This window comes from Corvus kubaryi, unplaced genomic scaffold (assembly GCF_017639235.1).
Source record: "Corvus kubaryi isolate FWS band 111438036 unplaced genomic scaffold, C.kubaryi_AGA036_p1.0 132, whole genome shotgun sequence".
Taxonomy (NCBI): domain Eukaryota; kingdom Metazoa; phylum Chordata; class Aves; order Passeriformes; family Corvidae; genus Corvus; species Corvus kubaryi.
This window is the reverse complement of record NW_024580666.1, coordinates 2,532,063-2,554,239: the sequence shown is the minus strand read 5'-3', so window position 1 is coordinate 2,554,239 and position 22,177 is coordinate 2,532,063. Positions and strand designations below refer to the sequence as shown.

Sequence of the window (22,177 nt, the reverse complement as noted above, 5' to 3'; positions counted from 1 at the left end):
GAGCAACCCAGCCCTGACTTTTCAATCAAAGCTGAAAAATTAAGACCTTCGGACAAAATCTGAATTTAAAGGTTCAGGGCTAGGTGCAATTTTCAGCTAAAACTGAGACAGTCAGGCAGTTGCCAAATGAAAAATCAATTGATTTTACTGCTTGGTTCATGATTTCCCTTCAACACACAGAAGTAGCTACATCTCGTTCCAGACCTCATAGGTTATTTCTGCATGTGGCAGCACATTTGCAAATTCCATGACTAATTCTTCCAAAGGTTCAATAAACACACCTACCTTCTTTGCGTAAAATTGATTTGCTTTGCATTTCATAGTAGATGGAAAACAACAACTGACTTAAACAAGAGCCTACTTCAAGCAAACTGATATTCAGATATTGTCCATAAATGGGACCCTGGTAAATCACAAAGGCAAAAGCAGAGGCCTGCATTACTTATTTATGGAAATAGGAGATTTGATTGAACTAAGATAGAAAGAGATACACAGTGTTATCATATTGATGATGCTCACAAGATAAACAGGAATTAAAAGGAAGCAACTGTCCTACACTGGTGTCCCTGCTGTATTCCTATCAAGGATCTTTCATGTGATCAAACAAGAGCATACATCCATCTAATCAAATGGACTAGCACAACTAGACTTCCCTTTTGTTATGCTTATTCCCAGCTTCTGCTGCCTCTTTCATTCCTTCTGACTGCAGAAGGAATTTCTTTGAATTTATTATTCATACTTCACAGTGTTCCCAAATGACTTTAGGTATGAACCCAAGAAAAGAGGCCAACATATATTAGATGTGATTACGGATGGAGGAGAATTGAATCAAGTCTCTAGATCCCTTATTTGAAATAAAGCCTCATAAAAACCCAGCAGAAGCCATGTACACTGAATGTCCTGGTTTGTGGCTCTTTGAGGAAAGGAGTGGATTTAAAAAAGCAGGGGAATATATGGTCAGTGGCTCAGGCTCTTTCACTAGCTACAAAATAACAAGCCACTCTTATATCTCCAAATCAGAAAAACAACTGAAAGTCAGAATTACTCAATCCCACTAATGACACTCAGAACAATCAGTTACTGCTCATGTGCTTTGCACACACTACTTTTGTAATCACTACCTCCTCTTCTGGCAATTTTGTACAAGTTTTATTTTCTGAAGTGGGATATTGCCAGGGAGTTACTCTGTAAATATTATTTCTGGAAGTGATAGATCACTTGTGCACGTGGTGATTTAAAAATTCATAATTAACACCTCGTTACCTCCCCAGGTGTATATTGGCATGTCCACCTACAACTGGAGCCAAAAAAATTCAGATGCTAAGACATTCAGCTTAGCACTGTTCTTTCAGTGAGTGTCCTGCTAAATAAATACATTTAAATAGGGGTAGCTATGAGTTTCTTCCACAAGCCACAGTTGAAAATGAAAACATACACCACATAAAAACAGCTATGGTGTATCAAAGACTTATTCATTTTACCTGAATACATAGTTGATGTACTGTTGGTCCAGATCACTAGGAGATGAGGGAAAGAGAAAAAGGTGGGTTTTTTAACAATGCACTTCATTTGGTGTAACAGATCTGTATATTAAGCAGTATTAATGTACTGTAATGTAAATTAATACTGTACTGTATTAATGTACAGTAATGCTGTAATATTACATTATATTAATTTATATAATATATAATAAGGTTAACATTAGGTAATACTAACATTATATTGTAATTATAAACATTATAAACATAATATAGTAATAATTTTATCAACACAAGTCGATTAATTATCATTTAAACAACATATTAATTAACTCAGAATTCACACATTATTTCTGTTGTTACTGTCCATGGAAGTTTCATTTAAAGTGAAGATAAAGTGAGACTGATTAAAATTTAGACCCTTTAACCAGAGACGGAAAATGGATTTGAAATAAATAAGCTTATCCATGCATGTATATTATACATCATGTGCAGTATCAATACATCCATCTCCATCCATACAGAGAACTGCAGATTATAGACACTGTGAACATGTAATGCCACCTGATTCCAAGACTACTGTTGTGTGGTTGCAGTTCTAACATGCACATGGGATTAGTGCAGGGTTTCAAGGTGTTTAAGGTACTCAGTCATTCCCTCCCTGTGGTAAGTCACCAGCTGCTGAACACTTTTGAGACTGTGTCACAAAGGGAGATACTGACAGATTCAAACTATGCAGCTTTCCATGTGAACACAGACTAACATTTCCTCTGAACACCTGTGCCAGTAATTAGGGGTTTCTTTTCCAGGGCTGAGTCATCACCCTTGGATAATACACTGTTAAAACTAATTCAGTGTTCCAGTTAGTAGTATAACTATCAATAACCACATGCTATTGTTATGAACAATAAATAACGCTCATCTTGCAAGAGAAGTTATTAATGATTAACCAGGAGTGGCCCAGCTCCTGCTGATCATGCAGAGCTCCCTACATCACAGCCATCTCTCCTGATAAAAGAATAAGAAAACACATTACCTTAAAGAGCCAGGTTTCCACAACTTGTGAAATATTTTGTAAGCCCCTGTAATTGAAATGACATGGGTAATTACCATATCGTGCAATCATTCTGACAAACAACAGCTTGTTTGGCCGTGGTACTGGCAGAGATGGAACCCCTCTGAATTACAGTTTAGCAACATGGCACAAAGGATTTCTAAACCATGAGTAAAATGAACCTGTTGCTTCAAATTAATGGTTTTCAAAGTGTTACCAGCTCTGAGTACAGTCATGCTTTGTGGTTCTGCTAGTCCTTCTGAGGTCAAGACATCTTCTAGCTCACAGCAACAACAAAGGAGAGACTCTGTGTGTGGGTTTGTGTGTAAATACATACAGTGTCACAGAATGGGTTCTTCAGCCCACACCATTTTGGGGGTAAGTTCTGTAACATATATGTTCATCTACACAGAGCTGTTGGCTCTGATCCATCTTTCCTATTTAAAGTTCTCTCAGCTCTAGGGTCTCCAGGTCCTTTACATTCTTGACCTGCCTGTCTACCTCTTGTTAACTTACATTTCTGTTCTGGGTAAAGATTTGAATGCTCGTGGAAGAAACAACACAGCTTCAGGCTCTATTTTTGCAGACCCATTCTTTAAGGCTTTGGGGTGATTTTTTTTGATTCGCAGACAAAACTAGAATATGAAAAGTAAATGCAGTAGAACACTATGAAATAGATGTCCTCAAGTCTGCCTCCATCAGACAAGATGAAGGGTAGAACACACATCCTTTCTGTAATGCTCTGTCTCAATTTACTATGCAGTAAGTGAGTTCATCTCTTTGCCCTTTCTCGTAGCACCTTCATTTCAGTTGATAGGAAATCTAATTACACAAATAACTCCCAACATCCATATCAACAACTCTCAAAACCAAGAGATGGAAGGCAGCTATATTTTCAGCATAAACATTATGTTGGCACTTCCTACACATTTCAAACACACAAAAGAAGCATTCTGAAGACTCTCTAAGTTATTTTCCACCTCCATGACCAAACACTGCTTTACAAATGAGACCCCTTGGCCTTGAGAAAGAAAGAACATCGCTCATTACAGCAAACAAGTATTTGAAGTGGAAAATCCATAGCTTTTACTTTTATATAAATGAGCAAATGTTTACCATATAATATTTCTCAAAAAACCACAAAACTATTTCTTATTTTTATGTTAACAACATTTCAGATGGGGATCTCTAGACCTCCCTAGACAGGAATACATATAAACACATTACCTCTGCCCTGAAAATTTTACAGTATGAATAGAAGAAATAAAGAAGGAATCATCCCTAATCTGCAGACAAGACTTAACATATGAATGAGTCACTCAGTATATAGGACAGATAAGAATCAAATACAAGTCCCTTATTATCCACCAAAATACTCCAAAAGACAAAAATCTCCTAGTTAAATATTACTACTTTTGTTTTCTTCAAATTTTCTGGGTCTGACTGTGTCTAGCTTTTCAGGGAAGAACTACGATTTATCCAAATCAATGTTTGGTCTGAAAAAAAGACAGAAGAAAACCTGATGGGTTATGCAACTCATTGTTAAAATTTTTTAAAAATGCATATGATTGCCTAAAAAACCCCAGCATTTCAACATCCTTCCTCTGGGACCATATTCCATGATATTTTAGTATATTTTTGTCAGTTTTTAAATAAAATCTGCGTGTGCAATAAAGTTCCAAGTACAAGTTATTGCTTGTTTTTTTCATGTTTCTTCTCCCCTCAGAAAGAAGTCTCTCTCAGTATGCAACCATCAAAAAACAACCAGAAAAGTTTAGTGCTGATTAAAATTGTATGTGCATTTTCCCATCCACTGTTAGCAGACTGCAATAGGTAGTTTGTTCCGTTGCTGTTTTCAACATAAAAGCTATAAAAAGAATGCACTTTCTTATATTTACTGATCTTCGTTCTTTCCAAGTGTTTCTTACGTATAGAGTCTCAAATACCAGTAACTTCATAATAAAGCTGGTTTCGCCAACACATTTACCCTTCCTAATTCTTTTTCTAGAAGAAAATTACTTACCAACACAGATCAAGTGAATTAGAGCCCATAAATATCCGTTTGGATCAAACTGCAATAAAGAACATCTACATAAATAAAAGCATGATCGTGTAAATACACATATTGCAATTTCCCTGCAGTTAGCTTTGCAAAGCAAGTACAGTGAGTGGGAGCAGTGCTACAAAGACAGGGAAGATGACTAAAGAAGACTAGGAAGACTGAAATTCTTCCTGTCACACTTAGAAACCTGGCATATGTTGGTTATTCATGCTCTCAGCTCGTCTCAGCAAGGATAATTCTGTTTCCTTCAGATGTGTACACCAATTTAAGTAGTCTAAGCATATGGACCCCAGCCTATTTGGTCTTGTATTGACAATCAGCGACAAGCAAGATGATCAGAGGACCATCACAAACGTTTTTGTCTTGTCTCCTTTCCCCTCTGAGCCTCTGCAGCAGCTAAGCAGTTTCTCTACAAGGCTCCAACTAAACAGAGTATCCAAAGGAGGGCTTCAAATGGACATCTGTCTGAACAAAGTAGGCCCTCTTCACAATCAGTAGGGAAAACCAAACATTTTTGAGAGGAATTCACCTGGCATATTTTAGATGTCTGCTTTCAGATGAGATGAATTATGTACCAGGAGATCCTGCTCTGCGCCATGGACTATGATGAGAGCGAGCGCAGGTGCAACACCTCCGATGGCCACATTTGATCAGATGTATCCAGACAAGTTCCAGACTCATCCAACTTCAGATATTAACTAAGGTATCTAAAGCAAGGAAGCAGCTTTCCTAAGTGCCTGAAAGAGAATCTCCAATGAATAGATCTTTGCTGGATGGAGCACTCTCTGGAGGTACCTCCTTTCTTTCTCAGGTTGATACAGAAAGTGGATACAGCGAGAACAAAACTAATTCAGGAACTTCCTGAAAGTACACAATTAATTCAAACCTAAGTGATTTGCTGTAAGCCCTATTAAGAAGTAAAACTGTGGTTTCCCCTGCCACCACCTTCACCAAAGAGCTGTATGTGCACACTGCTCAGGGGTTTTACTATGACGTGAACACAGTAAACCCAGCAAGACTACAACACAGCAACAGCAAACATTTACAATTCCCTTGCAGGAATCCTACTCTAGCTTACAAGTAAAAGCTGCATCCCTCATATGCTGGCAAGATGTCAAACATCAAGGCCTAACTAGAGCTGCTTTACAAAGCAGAGCTCACCTGTGTGTCACAGAAAGGAAGGCACACTGCTGCTGCCAGGAGGAACAGCACACTGTGGAGAAGAGAAAGAAAAAAAAAAAAAAAAAAAGCAAGACAAATGCTTTCAGCCTGGTTTTGTACTCTCAGCAAAGTAGAGGCAATTCCAGTCAATTTTACACTGACACTTCCCTTACTTAATTTTCTTATTCAGTATTTAAAATCAATTCCTGCCACCAAAATTGAGTTTTACATCATGCATTCTTCATAACTTGTACACAGCAAAGTTTTATGGGAAGAGAAGCAGCACAAAACATCACAGAAGTGATGAAAGCAAGTTTTTTTAGTGGAGAATATTTTTCTTCACTAGCCATCTCGGTTCGCTAGGCTTTTTCAGAAAGCCAAAATCAGCCAATTTCTGGTTGAATGGCTACCAAAAACTTCTTTCATTAGGATGAATTGCCTGTTACAACAATTCCAGCAGATGTGACTCCATTACAAGTGTGACATTGTTACTCCAGAACACAGAGCAAGGTGGAAGTGACTGGTATTACACTAGAAATGTCTTAAGAACAGCACAAGTCCTCTCCTAGTCCACTGACTCAGGCTAAATAAATTCTTAGCCTGTGGCTGAGTCAATATTGGTTCAAGCTACATGGAATACACTGATGTGGAATTTCTGTTGACTGTCACTATTAATACTAACATACAGTTGGTTTTGCAGCTTATTTTCCTATTCTCTAAGGGCATGGGAAAAGACAGAATAAAGATTATAAAAAATAATAGTATCCTTGACAATAATCCAGTGGTGAAGACAAGGCCACAGTAAGTCAGATAATGGAAACAACAGGAAGAAATTAGGAAGATAATGCCTCTAAGTATACTAAAAAATAACCCAACATTATCCATTCTTAAGCACAGCTAAAAGATTACAGGATGTGGAGGACAGCAAATATCCATTCTTCAAGGAGATGTAGGGGGCACAGAATCAAATTTTTAACATATGACTGGTTGACTTCTGCTTGTCCCTTTCTATCTCCTTTTTGAAGCCTAAACAACTAGGGCCAACAGGGGTTGGCAGTTGTGTAGCTTAATATCACAGAATCATCAAGGTTGGAAGAGACCTTCAAGATCATTTGTCCAACCATCAACCCAGCACCACCATAATCAGCCTAAACCCTATCCCCAAGTGCCACGTCCAAACAGCTCTTGAACATTTCCAGAGATGGTGACTCCATCACCTCCCTGGGCAATTTATTCCAATGCCAAACCACTCTTGTAGTGATTTTTTTTCCCCTAATATCTGATCTGAACTTCCCCTGGTGCAATTTAAGGCCACTTCCTCTTGTTCGTTCACTTGAGACATGGCAGAAGAGACCGATGCCAACCTTGCTGTGAATGACTCTAGCAGAAATGGGTCTCATTTACCTTTCATTTCTAAGGAAAGGCATTTTTAGCTACTTTCTAACACACTAATTATCTTTCTCTTACTGTTTACGAACTTCAAACTCACTGGAATTTCAAACATGGTTTCCATCTCCTTTCCAAAAGCATTGTTATGAGCACTGATTTTTCATTCATTTCATTTTTGTAAGGAGAAAAAAACATATCTATTCAAGCAATTGTTAAAAAAAAAAAAAATTAATTACTCCTGTGTTGCAATTTAGGCTCACTGCCCACAGGAATGCGCCTTACATTCTTCACTGTTTTGGTGTGACATTATCTGAAGCAACTACAGAAGCTGGAGCCAAAACAAGTCTGAATCTGAATCTGAGTAGTTTTAAAAGCTTACCTACAGACTTTCAGATGAGAGGTCTGCTGTAAAAAAGAACATATGATTAAAACATTAAAATTTAATGATAAAAATGGTAAAATAGTGTTTTCTCCTTCCAAAATCTGGAAAGTGATGACAGCTGATCTTACTGCACCACACACATTAAAACTTCAACAAGCAATATTCAAAATTTGAGCACGGCTTAGCAAATTTAACTTGACAAAGAAGAATCAGGATTACAGATAAGCCTACTCCACCTTGATTTATATTTTCAGATTGCTTATCAGCAAGTAAACCTAAAACCAGACACGAACTTCATGCCTGCTCCTCAAACTTGACTTGAATTATACCAAAAACGTGTAAAATATGTACTCAAATATTGAGTTTTCTTAATTAGGTACTGCCCCATTCAAATCAGTCTTGATCTAAACTCATGAAATTTTCCCAGTTCTTGATATGGAATTATTCCTGAGAAGCTTCCAGTTAGGCCTGTGTTTGCATTACCCTTGTCCGTAGTGCTTTTGTTTTTAAAGAGAGGAGTCATAAACTTCTGACATAGAAGGAAAATATGGAACACTTTGACAGGGACACTAATCAGAGGACAATGACACAGGGACATGCCATGGTACACACTGCTATGTCCCTTAGGCATAACCTTAGTGATCTCTTCTGTTGTTAGATGTAGTAAACACTCATTTATCTTTCTTCTTTATAGACAACAGATATAATGAATGGAAGATGCCTTTCACAGCAAGCCAAAGGCCACTGTAGAAACAACTTTGTGATGAATGATTTCCCACTCTTAGATCACACAGCAGCTCTGCAGTTAGTTAGAGAAACATTTCAAGAAAAGCCTAAAAAGAAGGCTCCCCAATTCAGTTTGTGAGAAAAATACCCCAGCTCTTACAAAAGGGTACAGGAATGATTCTCCTGACTTTCATAGGGGCAGAATCTCAAGCGTTCAAAACAAATTCAAAAATGTACCATTCCTTCTGCATTTTATTTGGAGATGTGACCTATCTGTAATCATACAATACACTATATCTATTATACTGATTAGTTCTAAGGACATAATCCTCCTTCCTCTCAGCTCAAACAACAAGATTTTTATGTGGGGCATGAGAGAGAGGGAATATTAATTTTCAAAAGGAAAAAACAAGCAGGACCAAGCCAGTCTTAAAAATGTAGATCAGACTGGTGATATGTATTTGCACTGCTTCATCAACTAAAGGGGAAAAGGAAACATCAGTATAGATACTTGTCAACAGCAAAAAGCTCTCTCTGGGTCTCATTAATGAGTAGCTATTACAGTGAGTCTAGAAAAGTAGATGGCACTAATGCCTGTATTCTATCACAGGAGTTACCTTGACTTGATCAATTACCTCTTTCAGTACAAACTTCTGGAACCCGCAGGTTACAACTTCTGCTGCGTTGTGCACAGTGAGGAACACTGGGATTGGCTGCCGTGGAGAGAGAACAAAAATGCCCAAATCAACCCAGAATAGTCACACACATAGGAAGGGGCACTCCTCCCAGAGACAGCTGTCCCACATGTCTGTGGTTTGGGGTTTTGTTTTTGAAGCTGTAAACCCATGCCACATTGCCTAAAAGAGATTTAACCCATTCCAATCACTACCACATGGTACAGGCATCTTTAAATGCAGACCCTGCTGCAGACCTGCTTGCTGTGTCTCCCACTGCTGAATACTCAGTCAGTTTGTTTGTACACAGCTACCCCAGCAAGATTTGCCCCAGGTTTCTGCCTCTAGTTTTCCCTCTCTGATCCAGGATCTTCAGCCTCCACCGTAAACAGTTCTCATTTGTTGTCCCATTTCTGTTTGCTGATACTAAGAATACAGTGTGACTCCTAGCAACAGAACTGTGGGCAAGATGATTTTAGGTGATTGTTTTCAGTTACTGCTAGGAAGAGCTGCCCAAAATTAGGATAGAAATGCAATAGTTCATATACAAATGATGTCAAAATTATACCCACTGAAGTATCTGGACACCATCCCAACATGAAATCATTAAGAAACAAACCCCAACGATAACAATAATGAATCAAACACCCATTGCCCTGGGCAAACCCAACCAGAATTAGTGGTTCATAATACTTCCTCCAGATCAGATCCATGGTCTCTCAGACAGTTGAAACAGAAGCAATTCTATGCTCTGATTACGATAATCTAAAGACTAAGCCAGTTTAGGAAGCAGTATTTCCCCACTAGTGTATAATATTTAAATCACAGTAGCAGAGAATGAGTTAATTTCTCAGTGATGTCCAAGCTTTTAAGTATCAGATGATATAAGCAGCAAATATCTCTCAAATGTGACTTTACGTATTTTCTGTAATTCTCTTTTCTTTACGATGAAGCCAGATAAGCATTGCTCATTGAACATTTTAAGTCATGATGAGAACTGGGGTGGATCCATAAACACAACAGTTACACCTAGATAAGAATGAAAAGCACACAAACACAACTGGCATGAAGTTGTTGGACCTAGCTTCACCAGTCCTGAAAACCAATTCTCAACCCTGATGCTGGACAACTGAGAGCATAAACCCAGAAGTATCTAACGTAAAAGCACTCTGAGCTTGACACAGCAGTAGGATATACAAGAAATACCCATAAACAAAGGAAAGTTGACAGCAGAATTTACATTCTTCCCTTCATGAAAGTAAATTTGTTGGGTTTTTCTTTCCTCCCTTCTGCTTTTGGCTCTTCCAAATATGTTTTGGAGCCAACAATGGCTCCAGTTTGCCTAGCCCAGTTAACCTTCTCCATATGTCTATTGCCTTTGATGCAAGTAGTTCTTAAATTTGTGAGTGGGCTTAATGCTTATGAAAAGAAAGGTTTACTGGCTGGGCAGGCAGGGTGAATAGAGACTGTACAGATCTCCCCTCACAGCTCTGCATACTTTTTTTAATGCATCACAGTCCAGAGCTAAGCAGTCCTCCTCCAGTTCTAGCCCTGAATCCTTGGTCTGGGGAGATTGCCAGCACCTCTAGGAAGAGGCACAAACAGAGATTAAAGTTGTAGCTTTGCCAATATACAGGAGTGTTTGAAAGTGGGTCCCCTTGGATTTGGTAATAAAAGTACACATAATTTCTGCTTTAGGAACAAACCCACTTAACTCAAAGATGTTGTTGAGATGAGCCAATTCAGCTATGATTTTGGGAGAGTCCACTTTCCTTCTCACTCTGTCATAAAATTGTTGTACACAAAGTTATTGTAAGCAAAGCTTCTCTATAGGATTGAATTTAGCCCCACTACAAGGCAGCACATAACAATTATGGCCTAAGACTAGTCATCCTTTTGTCTTGCCTCATAAAACAGCCACAGAATTAGATCTCTAAATCCCCATTCATGTACAACAGAAGCCATTAAGAAATGGAGATGCACCTTAAAAAATATTTGGGATACAAATCAAAACCCTCCACAGCCCTTCTGCCACTCCAGTGCAGTTCATTCATGAATGACCAGAGCAGGAACAGGAGGTTGACACAGTAACTTACAGGATGACTAGGAAGCAAGAAGTAATAGAGAGGATGTGATTCATAACTCCTCCACCACCCAGGTGAGCAAGCAGAAAAGATGCTCCTGCATCTTTCAAGCTTTAGTGATGCTTCCAGACAGGGTTTTCCTTAGGGAACTTTGCTTACCTTACACCAAAGAAGCCCAGTGGAACTTCCTTTGACAAGGAACCAAGAGGAAGTAAATGCAGTCACCCTGAGACAGAACTAATCTGGGAGCAGAGGGCTTCTGAGCAGCTCTGTGCTTTCCCAATATTATTTGGGTCCAAGATAAGGCCTCCAACCTTGCTTACGAGGACAGAGACCTCCTGTTCTTTTCTGTTCTATCTCTCTGCTGGGATTTTCAAGGGATCACTACGATCAGAATCTGGTAAAAAAAGTCCCTTTTGATTCTTCTTGGGGTTTAGGAGGTGACAGGAGCAAGCTGGCTCTGGAGTTACATTTAGATGCATTGATAGAATGCAGAAGGGAACTAGTGCATGATATGGGCTTGCAGACTGCATACAGCAGCAAAAAATTGTTATTTTTTTAAAATTAGTGCCACCAATTTATTTTACTTTTTTAAAGGAAGACTATACTATTTAAGCATAAAGCATTCAAGTTTCATGAAAGCAGATTTGACATTCTGTAAACATTTCATAAATTACTGTGATGCAAATGAATCATAAAACAGAGTAATCTAACCCTTCCCATAATTTCTTTCCAACTTTCTATTTATTTTTTCAAATCCTGCAAAGAATCAAAAGCTTCTCACTGGAATGGTCTTCACCAGTTTCCTGGAAGGATTTGCCACAGATCCCACAACCCCATTCCTCCTTTTACAAAGTTACAGCTACTGATTTCTTCAGCTTCTTCCCTACTTGTACAATTCAGACCACTGAGAATCTGTTCAGCAAAACACTGCATACTCTGAAGAGATGCTGAGTGCTTCGGACCGTCACAGAGATTCTTTCTGATACTTAGTAGGAATGAACCAGTGCATTAGCTCCATTAACAATGGATCTATTATTTAAACCCCTCCTGCCTCCTTTCCCCTCAACCCAGGAACAGCATTAAACACCATGTATGAAGGGAATGGTTTTTGTTTACAAAGTAGAGATAATAAAGAACTGATTTCTACTGGTTCATTTCTTACCAATCTAGAGAGTGCCCTAGAGCCAGCATAAATAATGCCCACAAAAAGTACTGATGCAGGAAGCCATGACATGATTTCAGACCTGTGAAAACAATTAAAATCCCATTATTTCACCACATTCTGTTTACATACAGAAAGCAACAGTTGCATGCAAGGAATGTAATAATATGCAAATACATACATACAATTCAAACATGCATATTAAAGTCACTGTCTGATTGCTCAGTGCTCCTCCCATTTACTAAAGAGTCCAAGTCAGAAATTATTCATTTTATCTAATCCAAGACAGGAACTGACTGCAGATATATTTTGTTTGTTTTACTCTTTCCCTGGCTCCTCTCCCTCCAAAATCCTGTTGTTGTTTTTTTCTCCGTTAGAAATTACTCACATTGGTTTTAAAGGAGAGACATCTCAACTAATTTCCTTGATATTCTGTGAAAGGAACAAAACCTGACAAACGAAGGCATAAAATGGCTCACTTGCACAGACAGCACACATTTTCACTATGTACAAATACACTTGGCCACCCACACATTCATTTCTCAGCCAGATTTACAAAGAGACTCTTCCTAAAGATCAGATTGTCTCTGTGGGAGCCTATCTCTTGAGATTTCCTAATGATAATGCTTTGACTAAGCCAAACTCCTAGAGGCAATTTGACAACTAATGGAGGGATGAAGTCATCAGATTGATTTGATTAATTTTTTTTAGCCGTGGTTACTGCAGTAGGGTCAGGTTTCAGTTCTGAGAAGAGGCTTCAGAATTTGCACTTTTCCTATTTTTGATCTTGTTACTTAAGGGGAAAAAGGAATCAGATAGGTGGTAAATTTCAGCGAGAATAATGTAAGATTTTGGGCAAGGGAAGAAAGGAGTAGCAGTGAGGTAAAGGCCTGAATCAAAGGCTTCCCAAGACTGAAGACATGGCTGCCCCGTTCACTCTTCCCAAGCTTTAAATTAAAGTGGAGGGAACATTAGTGATCAGTGCTGGTTCTTGAAAAAAAACCCAAACTGCTTGTAGTTCCTTAATTTGCATTTCACTTCTAATTAACATGTAAACTTGAAATGCAATTATAGATACTGGTACACCACCACACTTCATGGAACACCAGAAAACAGACCACTAAACGATGAAGCCAGAACAGTATGAATGAAGAAAAAACATGTGCAAAGATTCACATAATCACAGACAAGGGAAAAACCATAAATATCACATTTCCTCTGTTATATATATTTTTTTTTTCCAAGACACTCAATCAAAAACCCAGGGCCACAAAAATAATCTTTAGATCCTTTCACCAGCATAAATATTTGCTCTGGGTTTTCTTGAGTAGTCACAATAAATTTTTATAAAAATACAGTTTCTTTTGAGGTTATTGACTTCAACTGGAATTTCATCAACCAAAATCTAATACTGTCATACCTCATTACCAATGAATTCACATCAGACACCAGCAAAAATACCCCCCACCCTATTGGAACAGCAACAAATGGAAGAAAGGGGGAGGGAAGAAAAGAAAGTGGGTCTGGGAAGATAAAAGGAACACATGATGAAAACCAAATTTTCATTTAGAACATAAAAATATCACTCTTTCATGTTCCCCACCACTAAATTGTAGGAATCCTAAATATGTCCTCATCTCCAATGCAATTCTGAGAAGTGCAGTGGAAAAGGACTTCAGATGCATTTTCCATGATGTAAGAGTAGAATTTTATGCTGCCAAGTGGGAATTTCAGGACTGAAAAAGAATGCACGGATGTTTGATGTAACGTGTCAGCATCAACAATCTGTCTTGTATGTAAACCAATTAGCAGCTTCTTATGTTGGCAATACAGTGATGTACATGCAAAATAAAAAAAGAACTGATGAGTCTGTGGTTGTTTTAGGTCTAAATCCAAATCCCACTATAGGCAATGGCAGGTTCCCCCAAACAACACTTAAAGTAAGGCTCTGAGCTGCTGCTTAGCTGTGGGTGAAATGCAGCACTACGAGAAATGCCAACCAGAACACATCAGACTTATGTGCCTACAAGAGTTAGGCAGAAGCTGGGCAGCAGACTGCAGCACTGGAAGAATTATGCAGATGCTGCATGTTCCTCTGTGCTCCACAGAGCCCTTGTTTTACTAATACTAAAAGCTTTGCAGTCAAAATTTGCTGTTTAGAAGAAATTATGGAGAGTCCCTTACAGTATGTCCTGGGGGGAAGCAGAGGCAAAGCAGGTTATCCACAAAATCTAAGTGAGATTACTCTAAATAATATGTTTTCATTTGGTCTTTATAGTGAGGTTAGTATTCTGGACTTTAGACAAAGGATGATGATCTCTATGTAATAATTTAACTCTGCTGAGACACTTAGGGATAACCTGAATGGGCTCAGAAATTATATGAGATCAGTCCATGAGACAGAAAAATCGAGACTTTTTGGACATAAACAAACAAATGGATGGCAGTTTATTATTTGAAGCATGATGAGGCTAAAGACTGGCTATGATATTCCTAAGTATCCTACACATACAGCAACTCTTCCTCCCAAAACAACAGGCAGATTCGGAGACAAATATTCTGTAAGGGGGGGTGAAAATGTTCACATCCCAGTGGTAGTATTAAAATCACCTTTGCACATTATGTTTGTTCATTTGTTTGTTTGTTTGCTAGTGAGTTTTTTGGTTGGTAGTGCTTTAGAAAACCCTCTGGTTTTTTGTTTTGGCTTTGATTAGTTTTTTCTCCAATACAGGAGATACATGTTACAAATCCACCTCTGCAAAGCATTAAAGCATGCGCCTAATCTATGTGAAGAAGGACAGGTTTAAACTCATGCTTAAATAGCTGGATGAATTATAGCTAAAGCATGTCAATTAATTCTGGTTGTTCCATTCAGTCTATTCTAGAACAGATATTCTCTTTTAACTAAGCTAATGAAGAGGTTTCTCAAGAGGGATTTCAACCCCTTTCCCTACAGTGTGCTGACATCTAGTGGCCTCATGTCTCCAGGGTCAAAATACGAACTAATTTTTCATCAGAACTTTTCTTAGATAAAAACAATCTCTTCAACATCAAAGAGTAGTTCTTGTCCTCTATTTTTGTTAATATCTTCCCAGGTCTTGAAAAGAAAAAAGTATCTTTTCCATGATGGGAAAAAAAGATTCAACTTCTTTAATTTCGTTATTTAAAGCAGAAGTAATCATTAGTGATGAAAAGCTGAACTATAAAAGGACATTACTGATGGCTATATTCCTCTAGACTGTTCTGTGAAACAATATAAATTTGATAATAATATATATATGTATTGGTAACTGCCAGTAAAGCTAGGTTTGGACCCTAATCCTGTCTCTGCCAAAGACACTGACAGCTTTTATGATATCCTCAGTTGATTGCAGCTATAAAATGGGAAACTAAATTCTGTTTTCATTTACGACCTCACTTATATTTCCGTGGTGATGTAGTCATTTGCATGGCCATGAAAACAGAACACAGCCTGGTTTTTCTGACATACTCACAGGATTTCATTCTAAGTGAGGAGATTTAATTTTTCAAACCAACTGTTTGAATCTTAAACAGAAGGTTAATCAGTTGTCACTTGCTAATACAGAACCACTGAGAAAAAATTACATTAGAAGGGAAGTCTGGCAGTCACTTAGTCCAAACTGTCCCATCTTCAGAGTCAAGTCGCATTATTCAGGTCATCACCCAGGAAAGTTTTTAGTATCTTCTGAGATGAAGACTCAATGATTGCTGTGGGCATACATCCTCTAAGTGATACCATTTTGCACAACAAAAAAGATGCTACATTCCATACTGCAGAATGGATCCACCTGAGCAGAGTACAGCATGATGACTCTTCTGAATTGTGCTGTCACACTCAGTTCAAGGAGATGATCTTTGTCTACAAAGCACCATTTAATTTGGAGAGTGATTGTCAGCTAGGAAAATGTGAATGATGCCCATTTAGGAGACAGCTCTCAGAAAATGGCAGATCACATTTGTAGACTTAGCCCCCCGAGGGTTTTGTGGAAGGTTGTGTCAATGCTCTTAATTAACATTTCCAAGGTTTCTCTTACAATACTAAAAAAAAAAGTACAGGGAAGAGATATGGACAGATGGTTGGACAAGATATCCTTACTGTGTTCACTAAGGGCTTTTTGGCTATCTTACCAAAGCTAAAATGAATCACTTTATATTAGTAGTCGGTTTAAGTGGGTGTCACTGAACACCCATTTGACTAAAATGTGAGTTCCCTTCTACATCTGTGAAGCAGAACACGAACACACCCACCCCAACCTCTATTTTAGCCAGTTAGTAACATCCACAACCAACTTAACTATGTTGTAATCCAGCTACAGAAAATAAGTGTTTGGCAAAAACCAAAAAACCTACAGTACCTTGAACACAAGTTTATCTCCACCCAGCCCAGCTTCCAGGAGATGTGAAGCAGAAGTCCACCCACCAGTGTCTGCCACCTGAAACAGAACAACACTAGGAAATAATATGTGCGGCCTAGGAAACACGTGCAGACAATTTAGAATAAGTAGCAAGTAATGCACACTGATTTCTCCTACACTTTAAAATAAGTTATCAGCTTTCTTCTTTCTTAAGCTTGTGGTTTTCAGACAGCTGTTTCAGGTTTCTTGGGTGAAAATCCTTGAACATCTAGCACAGTTCAGACAGAGATATTGTACTACAATTTTAAATGACATTAACATCCGTAACATATAGAATTGGGTTGATTTATTATTCCCATTTGTTGCAATGCATTTAAGCAATTATTTAAAAACTTTTTCACACATACACAAATAAACAAAGATTAACTCTATGCAGTGTTATTGCAGTTGGACACTGCCAGAGAAGAGTGAGCTCATTTTCCACATGGATATGGTAAATATTCAATGCTACTATCACAGCTCACTTCACCTTTTTTTGGATGAAGAGCATATGCGAGCTTAAAAGCCAAGTTTCCCTGACGTTTGTGGCAGGTTTGACCATGGTTTAGCCAAGCCAGTGCTGAAATCCCATCAGCTTTATTGAGAAGAATTTCCTCTTGTCTCAGGTTTTAAGGACAGAAGTTGGTGACAGCTTCAGATGCCTAGGACTACGTGGTACAGTCTTAGATCATACAGGGAACAAAACCAAGGACAATGAACAATAACAGCATGAACTAAGAATTACATTCTTTTCCTCTTTGCTCATCTGTCATAGGTCTAAGTGAAAGTGCATCTGAGCCACTTTAAAAATTTCAAGGAAAGGTCACTTTTAAAAGCCAGAACTGACAGAAAAATATTAAGATGCTGAAATGCATTTCCAAATAATAGAAAAAGGAAATAACTGTGGTGAAACAGATGCGATAAGGTAGTTGCTTGCCATTGAAATATGCTTTTCTGTTGATTTACCATGTCTATTTTACACAAATTACTCAAAACCCTCCCCCTATACAATTAAAGTCTCGTGCAAGAGACAGATTCTGTGTATGTGCCAAAACTGAAGAAAGCATTCATTGCATAGTTAATTGAGCTGAATACACTCAAAGTAAGTGGAGATTCCCAAGGTAATTATTCCTAGAGTTGATTGCAGTCCTGGGACTGCAAGTCAGGCAAAAATGTAAGCCATGCTAAGCAGCAGAAAAGGAAGCAAAGATATCCAGTGTCTGCAGGTTTTGACATTATCTCAAAAGAACAAATAGGGGAAGTCTTGACTCAAAGAGGCCAGATTTTCACTAAATGTCTCATCAACAACATTGACGGTATATATGGACACTTACCAAAACATTAAATTTCTCATTACAGTTATTGAGATATGACGGTGACTTGTGATGCAGAGTTACCAAAAGCCAAGCAGGAAAAGAAGCAACATGGTATTTGTGGATGCCTAAAGATGGGTTTAAGGCTGGTTTTTTCTAGCATAGCAAAAGAACGCACCATAACTGCACACTATCCACGAGTGCCATTTCCAAAGACAAGAGGTTGTACTGTAATTGCTACTTTTCTATGCTGAAGCATAAGACTTTAAGGAAAATGAGAAATTATGGACTATATATCTTAATTACATCATCTCCATGATGTTTAAAAATTAACCAAGACACTTTAATGAACGCTTTATTAAGGCTTCATGAAGTATGTTCTCCCGACAGCAAAAGCCAGTAATGACACAAGGTAGTAAAGGTAGCTTCAGCATGAAACAGCAAGACGTTAAAGTCATTTTTCAAACAACTGTATTCTTAAAACAATACTTACCCTTGAAAAAGGGTAGGATAGGTAAATTGCAGGACAGACAGGACATACTGGAAAACAAATTGCAAATTAATGGACATCAAACACCTACAGTTTCTAATATTAACAATCATGAGCAACAAAACACACACAAAAAGTTTTCATTTTTCTATATTTTGGTAGAAAAGACAAAAAAGAAGTCTAGTAATTTCTCTTGCTGTGGTGTATTTTCTCCCCCTTCTCTCACTGGGCTGCACTGTGATCTCTGAAATGCTTGATAGGCCTCAATCTTGATGAACAGCATCTGGGCTAAGTTCCACTTGAGCTTATGAGAAACACTGTCTGCTCCCAGGAACTTAATGTTTTTTAACAAACAGCCTTGGAGACTTATTTTTCTTGCCTGCATAACAACCCAAGCAGAACAATATTTTTCTTACTGAATTTCCAAAGAAAGTTACCAACCCGCATTGCAGCCAGGATGGAAAATTACTTCATCGAAACCCAACTCTCTTGTGACCCTATAAACAGCATTCCTGAGTGAGACCCTTTGAGCTCTCCCAGACCGCAGCAGGATGCAACCAGCAACGTCCCTCTGAGTGGGACACCTCTCAGAGCCAGCAAACCCTCAAGTTTGCTACACTTGGAGGATCACTGAACGACGATAATGGATCCTGGGCTGATACCATCCACTCCTCCAGGGTCAACCCTTTGCCTGTGAAGAAGATGCAAAGGCACCCGATGTGAGTACTTCACTGAATCCGAGGGGAATTTTTCCTGGGTATACCGTGTACATGCTCCTTTAGATCTGAGTGTGTGTGAATGTGGATATGCTGTAGCAAATTTGTTATTAATATTGCTCTCTTAGATTCTTAAGTACATTAGGTTCATAAGTAAGATAGGCCTGTGAGTCACTGTTGTGCCTATATTAAATTCTATACAAACCTTTCCTTAAATTCTGTAAATTAATCTTTTGATTAAGAGCTGCTACATTTAAGTGCTGTTAAAACCTTTAGGCTAAACTGTTGATCAAATCTGGGGCTAAGTTTGGCAAGTAGGTCCACTATGAATGCTGTGTGAGTGTGTTATTTCCTTTTATCCTTACCCTTTCCTATTCATGCTTCATTGTAGATAATTTTAGGTCGATTGATTTTTAGATTGACTGATTTTAGTCTGATTTTTCTCTGTCTGCTTTAACTGTCTAATAATGATGTAGTAGATGTAATGATATAGTAATGATGTAATAACATAGTATCGATGGTAGTAGAGTGAACCTTGCCAACAAACTTTGTAGTGATTTCACTTTAATATTAAACCTGGTTTTGCCCATCCCTTTGCCAGTGATTCTTTGAGTGACCTAAAACACTAATTTGCGACACTTCCCATGCCAGAACTGGATGCTGGATGCTAGATGCTGCCTCAGTCACTGTGGAAGGTAACAGACACTAAAGTACATGAGGCATAGAGTGAACATTGGAGAAGGCTGTGATCTGAATTGCACTTTCACTTTCTGAACACACTCCATACATCACACTGAATGGAAAAGGATTAATAGGAACAAAAAGCCACAAGCACCAGTCAGTCAAAACCGTATCGTACCAAAGAGGCAGTCTTTGGCAGAACCAAGAGCAATAATCTTAACGTAATTGCCTCCTCATGACTAATGTATCTTACAGACTTAACATTCTGCTCACACACTATTCTGTGTAAAATATTATGCAGCCCATAAAGCCCATCAGAGATGTAATACATGGGGGTAAAAAGCAAAGCCTCTGTGTCATTGCTTTAGTGTGCTTTGTCTGAGCCTGCAAGTAAGGATACTAGTAGTGTCTCTTCACGTTATATATGTATATATGCAAATATGAGGCATAAATACATGTCTTCCAGGTCTAGCAACTTCCCATGGAGAAGTATATAAGTAGCACTTCTGCAAAGGAGAATAATGATTGAAGCTTCCTCAGAGGAAATGAAAGGTACCTTCTGTTCCTTCCAATAGCCAGCAGAAGCTGTCAATGGCAAAAGGAGAAGCTGAAAGCTTTCAGCAGAGACGAAACTGTGCTGAGCACCTTGCAAGGTTCAGTTTTCAGGTGTGTGGGATGTCACTAAGAAGCTGGCATCAATATACATAGACAATGCATGTTGATTCACAACAGGTCCTTTTACACATACACCTGTCAGAACAGCCATGTGCATTTTAAATCAGGACAATCTACCTGCACATATCTGTACTCCTGCTTGCATTTGCACACCACCTGCAACAACTGAAAGGTCTATATTCTGGTTATTTTTAACTTTATTACACTGAAACCTACATTCAGGTTTGAGGATGGAGGCCCTGTGTCAATGTCCTTCTGACTTCCTCTAAAAGCACAGTTAAGCCAAGTACCTTTCCCAATGCATGATGCAACCTGGGAGCTCTTTTAGCCCCTTTCTGTTTATCTAATCACTGCTCCTAGCAGTCTGTCAGATCAAGTGCATTACCTCTCCCTACAAACTTTGCTTCATGTCTGGACTTCAGTCTACTTCCGGACATCCCTAATGGCAAATGTATCTCGGAACAGAAACCACTGGCCAACGTCCAGAAAAGATTTAATTTTCACCTCTGAAATGCTGCTTTCCTCTAATCCTCCCTCAGAAAATTCATACTCTGATTGCTTCACCAGCATTTTTTTCTTTCAGAAATCTGCACCACAAATGCAGATGCTCTCTGATAAATAGGATAGCACAGAGCAGTTACTGTATTTCCTCCTCCCTGAGTAAAAAAAATTGCTTTCAATCTATGCTTAAATGATACGATTTTATTCACAATGTGGCCATCTTCAGCCTACTTCTTCTGCTTAGACATTTCAGCAACACTAATAAGACATTGTTACACAGCGGAAAACAAAATTCTTGTCCTTAATTTGCAGGTTAATTAAGTTGCCAAAGGAACAAAGTTGCCATGGAAGTTAATATTTGTTTCACTACTGAAGTAATACTTTGAATATTTCACATTTTTTCCTTGGTAATTGATATTATTGTTCCAGTTAACAGATCTTCTTTTGGGAATGAGGGCAGCTGCCAGAGTGAAATACATACAGCATCAGCGATACTTTCAGTGCAGCATAACTTCTGACTCTGTAACACTTCATTCATTGGAATGATATGATGTCAACCTCCTTGCCCTCCTAAACAAGACAATAGTGGAACGTATGTGGCCTGGAAAGGTAAAGATGTCACACACAGCAAAACGAAACCGGCACGCTATCCGCAGTTTCGGGAGCACACTGGGATGGGCGGCAGGCTGAAGTGCCAGGGACTTCTTCACTCGTGGGGTAGTGCCGTCCGGGAAGGGCTGGTCCTCCGGCTCTCCCTGAGCAGGGCAGGGAAAGCAGAGGGCACCGTCTCTCCTCTTTCTCCTCCTCCTGGCTCCCTGCACTTTCCTCGCCCCCCGCTCCCGGCAGCTGCGGACCGGCTGCCCAGCGCCCCCGCACCTCCCTGAGCCCCGCCCGGCCCGTCCGAGACCGGGGCGGCCCCGCGCCCGCGCTCACCTTGTTGGTGAAGCTGGAGGCCAGGTAGAAGAGGCAGAAGGCGAGGCCGCCCGCCGGCTTCTTCAAATACATCAGTCAGCGCGGGCGCGGAGCGCGGTCCGGCGGGCGGCGGCCATCGGCCATGGCAGGGACACGTCTCCTCAGCGGGCGCCGCCTCTGCGGGGCCGCTGCTGCCGCCCGGCGGCCGTGCGGAGCTCAGGGCGGCCGTGCTGGGCTCAGGGCGGCCGTGCCGGGCTCAGGGACCGTGCGGGGCTCAGGGCGGCCGTGCGGAGCTCAGG

General features: G+C 39.4%; 1 protein-coding gene across 3 annotated transcripts in view; it reads right to left on the bottom strand.

Annotated features, from left to right (window-relative positions):
- The window catches only part of TMEM241 (transmembrane protein 241), a 57,341-nt gene extending 35,278 nt beyond the window's left edge, over positions 1-22,063 (bottom strand). Inside the window, exons 1-10 of one of the 3 annotated variants that reach the window (XM_042029851.1) lie at positions 21,900-22,063; positions 18,397-18,443; positions 16,552-16,629; positions 12,176-12,257; positions 8,888-8,965; positions 7,524-7,549; positions 5,756-5,807; positions 4,556-4,604; positions 2,515-2,560; positions 1,482-1,517 (exon numbers count right to left, since the gene is read on the bottom strand). In XM_042029851.1, the coding sequence (XP_041885785.1) occupies positions 1,482-1,517; positions 2,515-2,560; positions 4,556-4,604; positions 5,756-5,807; positions 7,524-7,549; positions 8,888-8,965; positions 12,176-12,257; positions 16,552-16,629; positions 18,397-18,443; positions 21,900-21,971 (566 nt within the window). In that variant the 5' untranslated portion in view covers positions 21,972-22,063. Of the gene's footprint in view, positions 1-1,481; positions 1,518-2,514; positions 2,561-4,555; positions 4,605-5,755; positions 5,808-7,523; positions 7,550-8,887; positions 8,966-12,175; positions 12,258-16,551; positions 16,630-18,396; positions 18,444-18,834; positions 18,925-21,899 lie in introns of those variants that run through there. The other 2 variants (XM_042029862.1, XM_042029871.1) reach the window with 2 other exon arrangements.
- Positions 22,064-22,177: the final 114 nt, after the last annotated feature.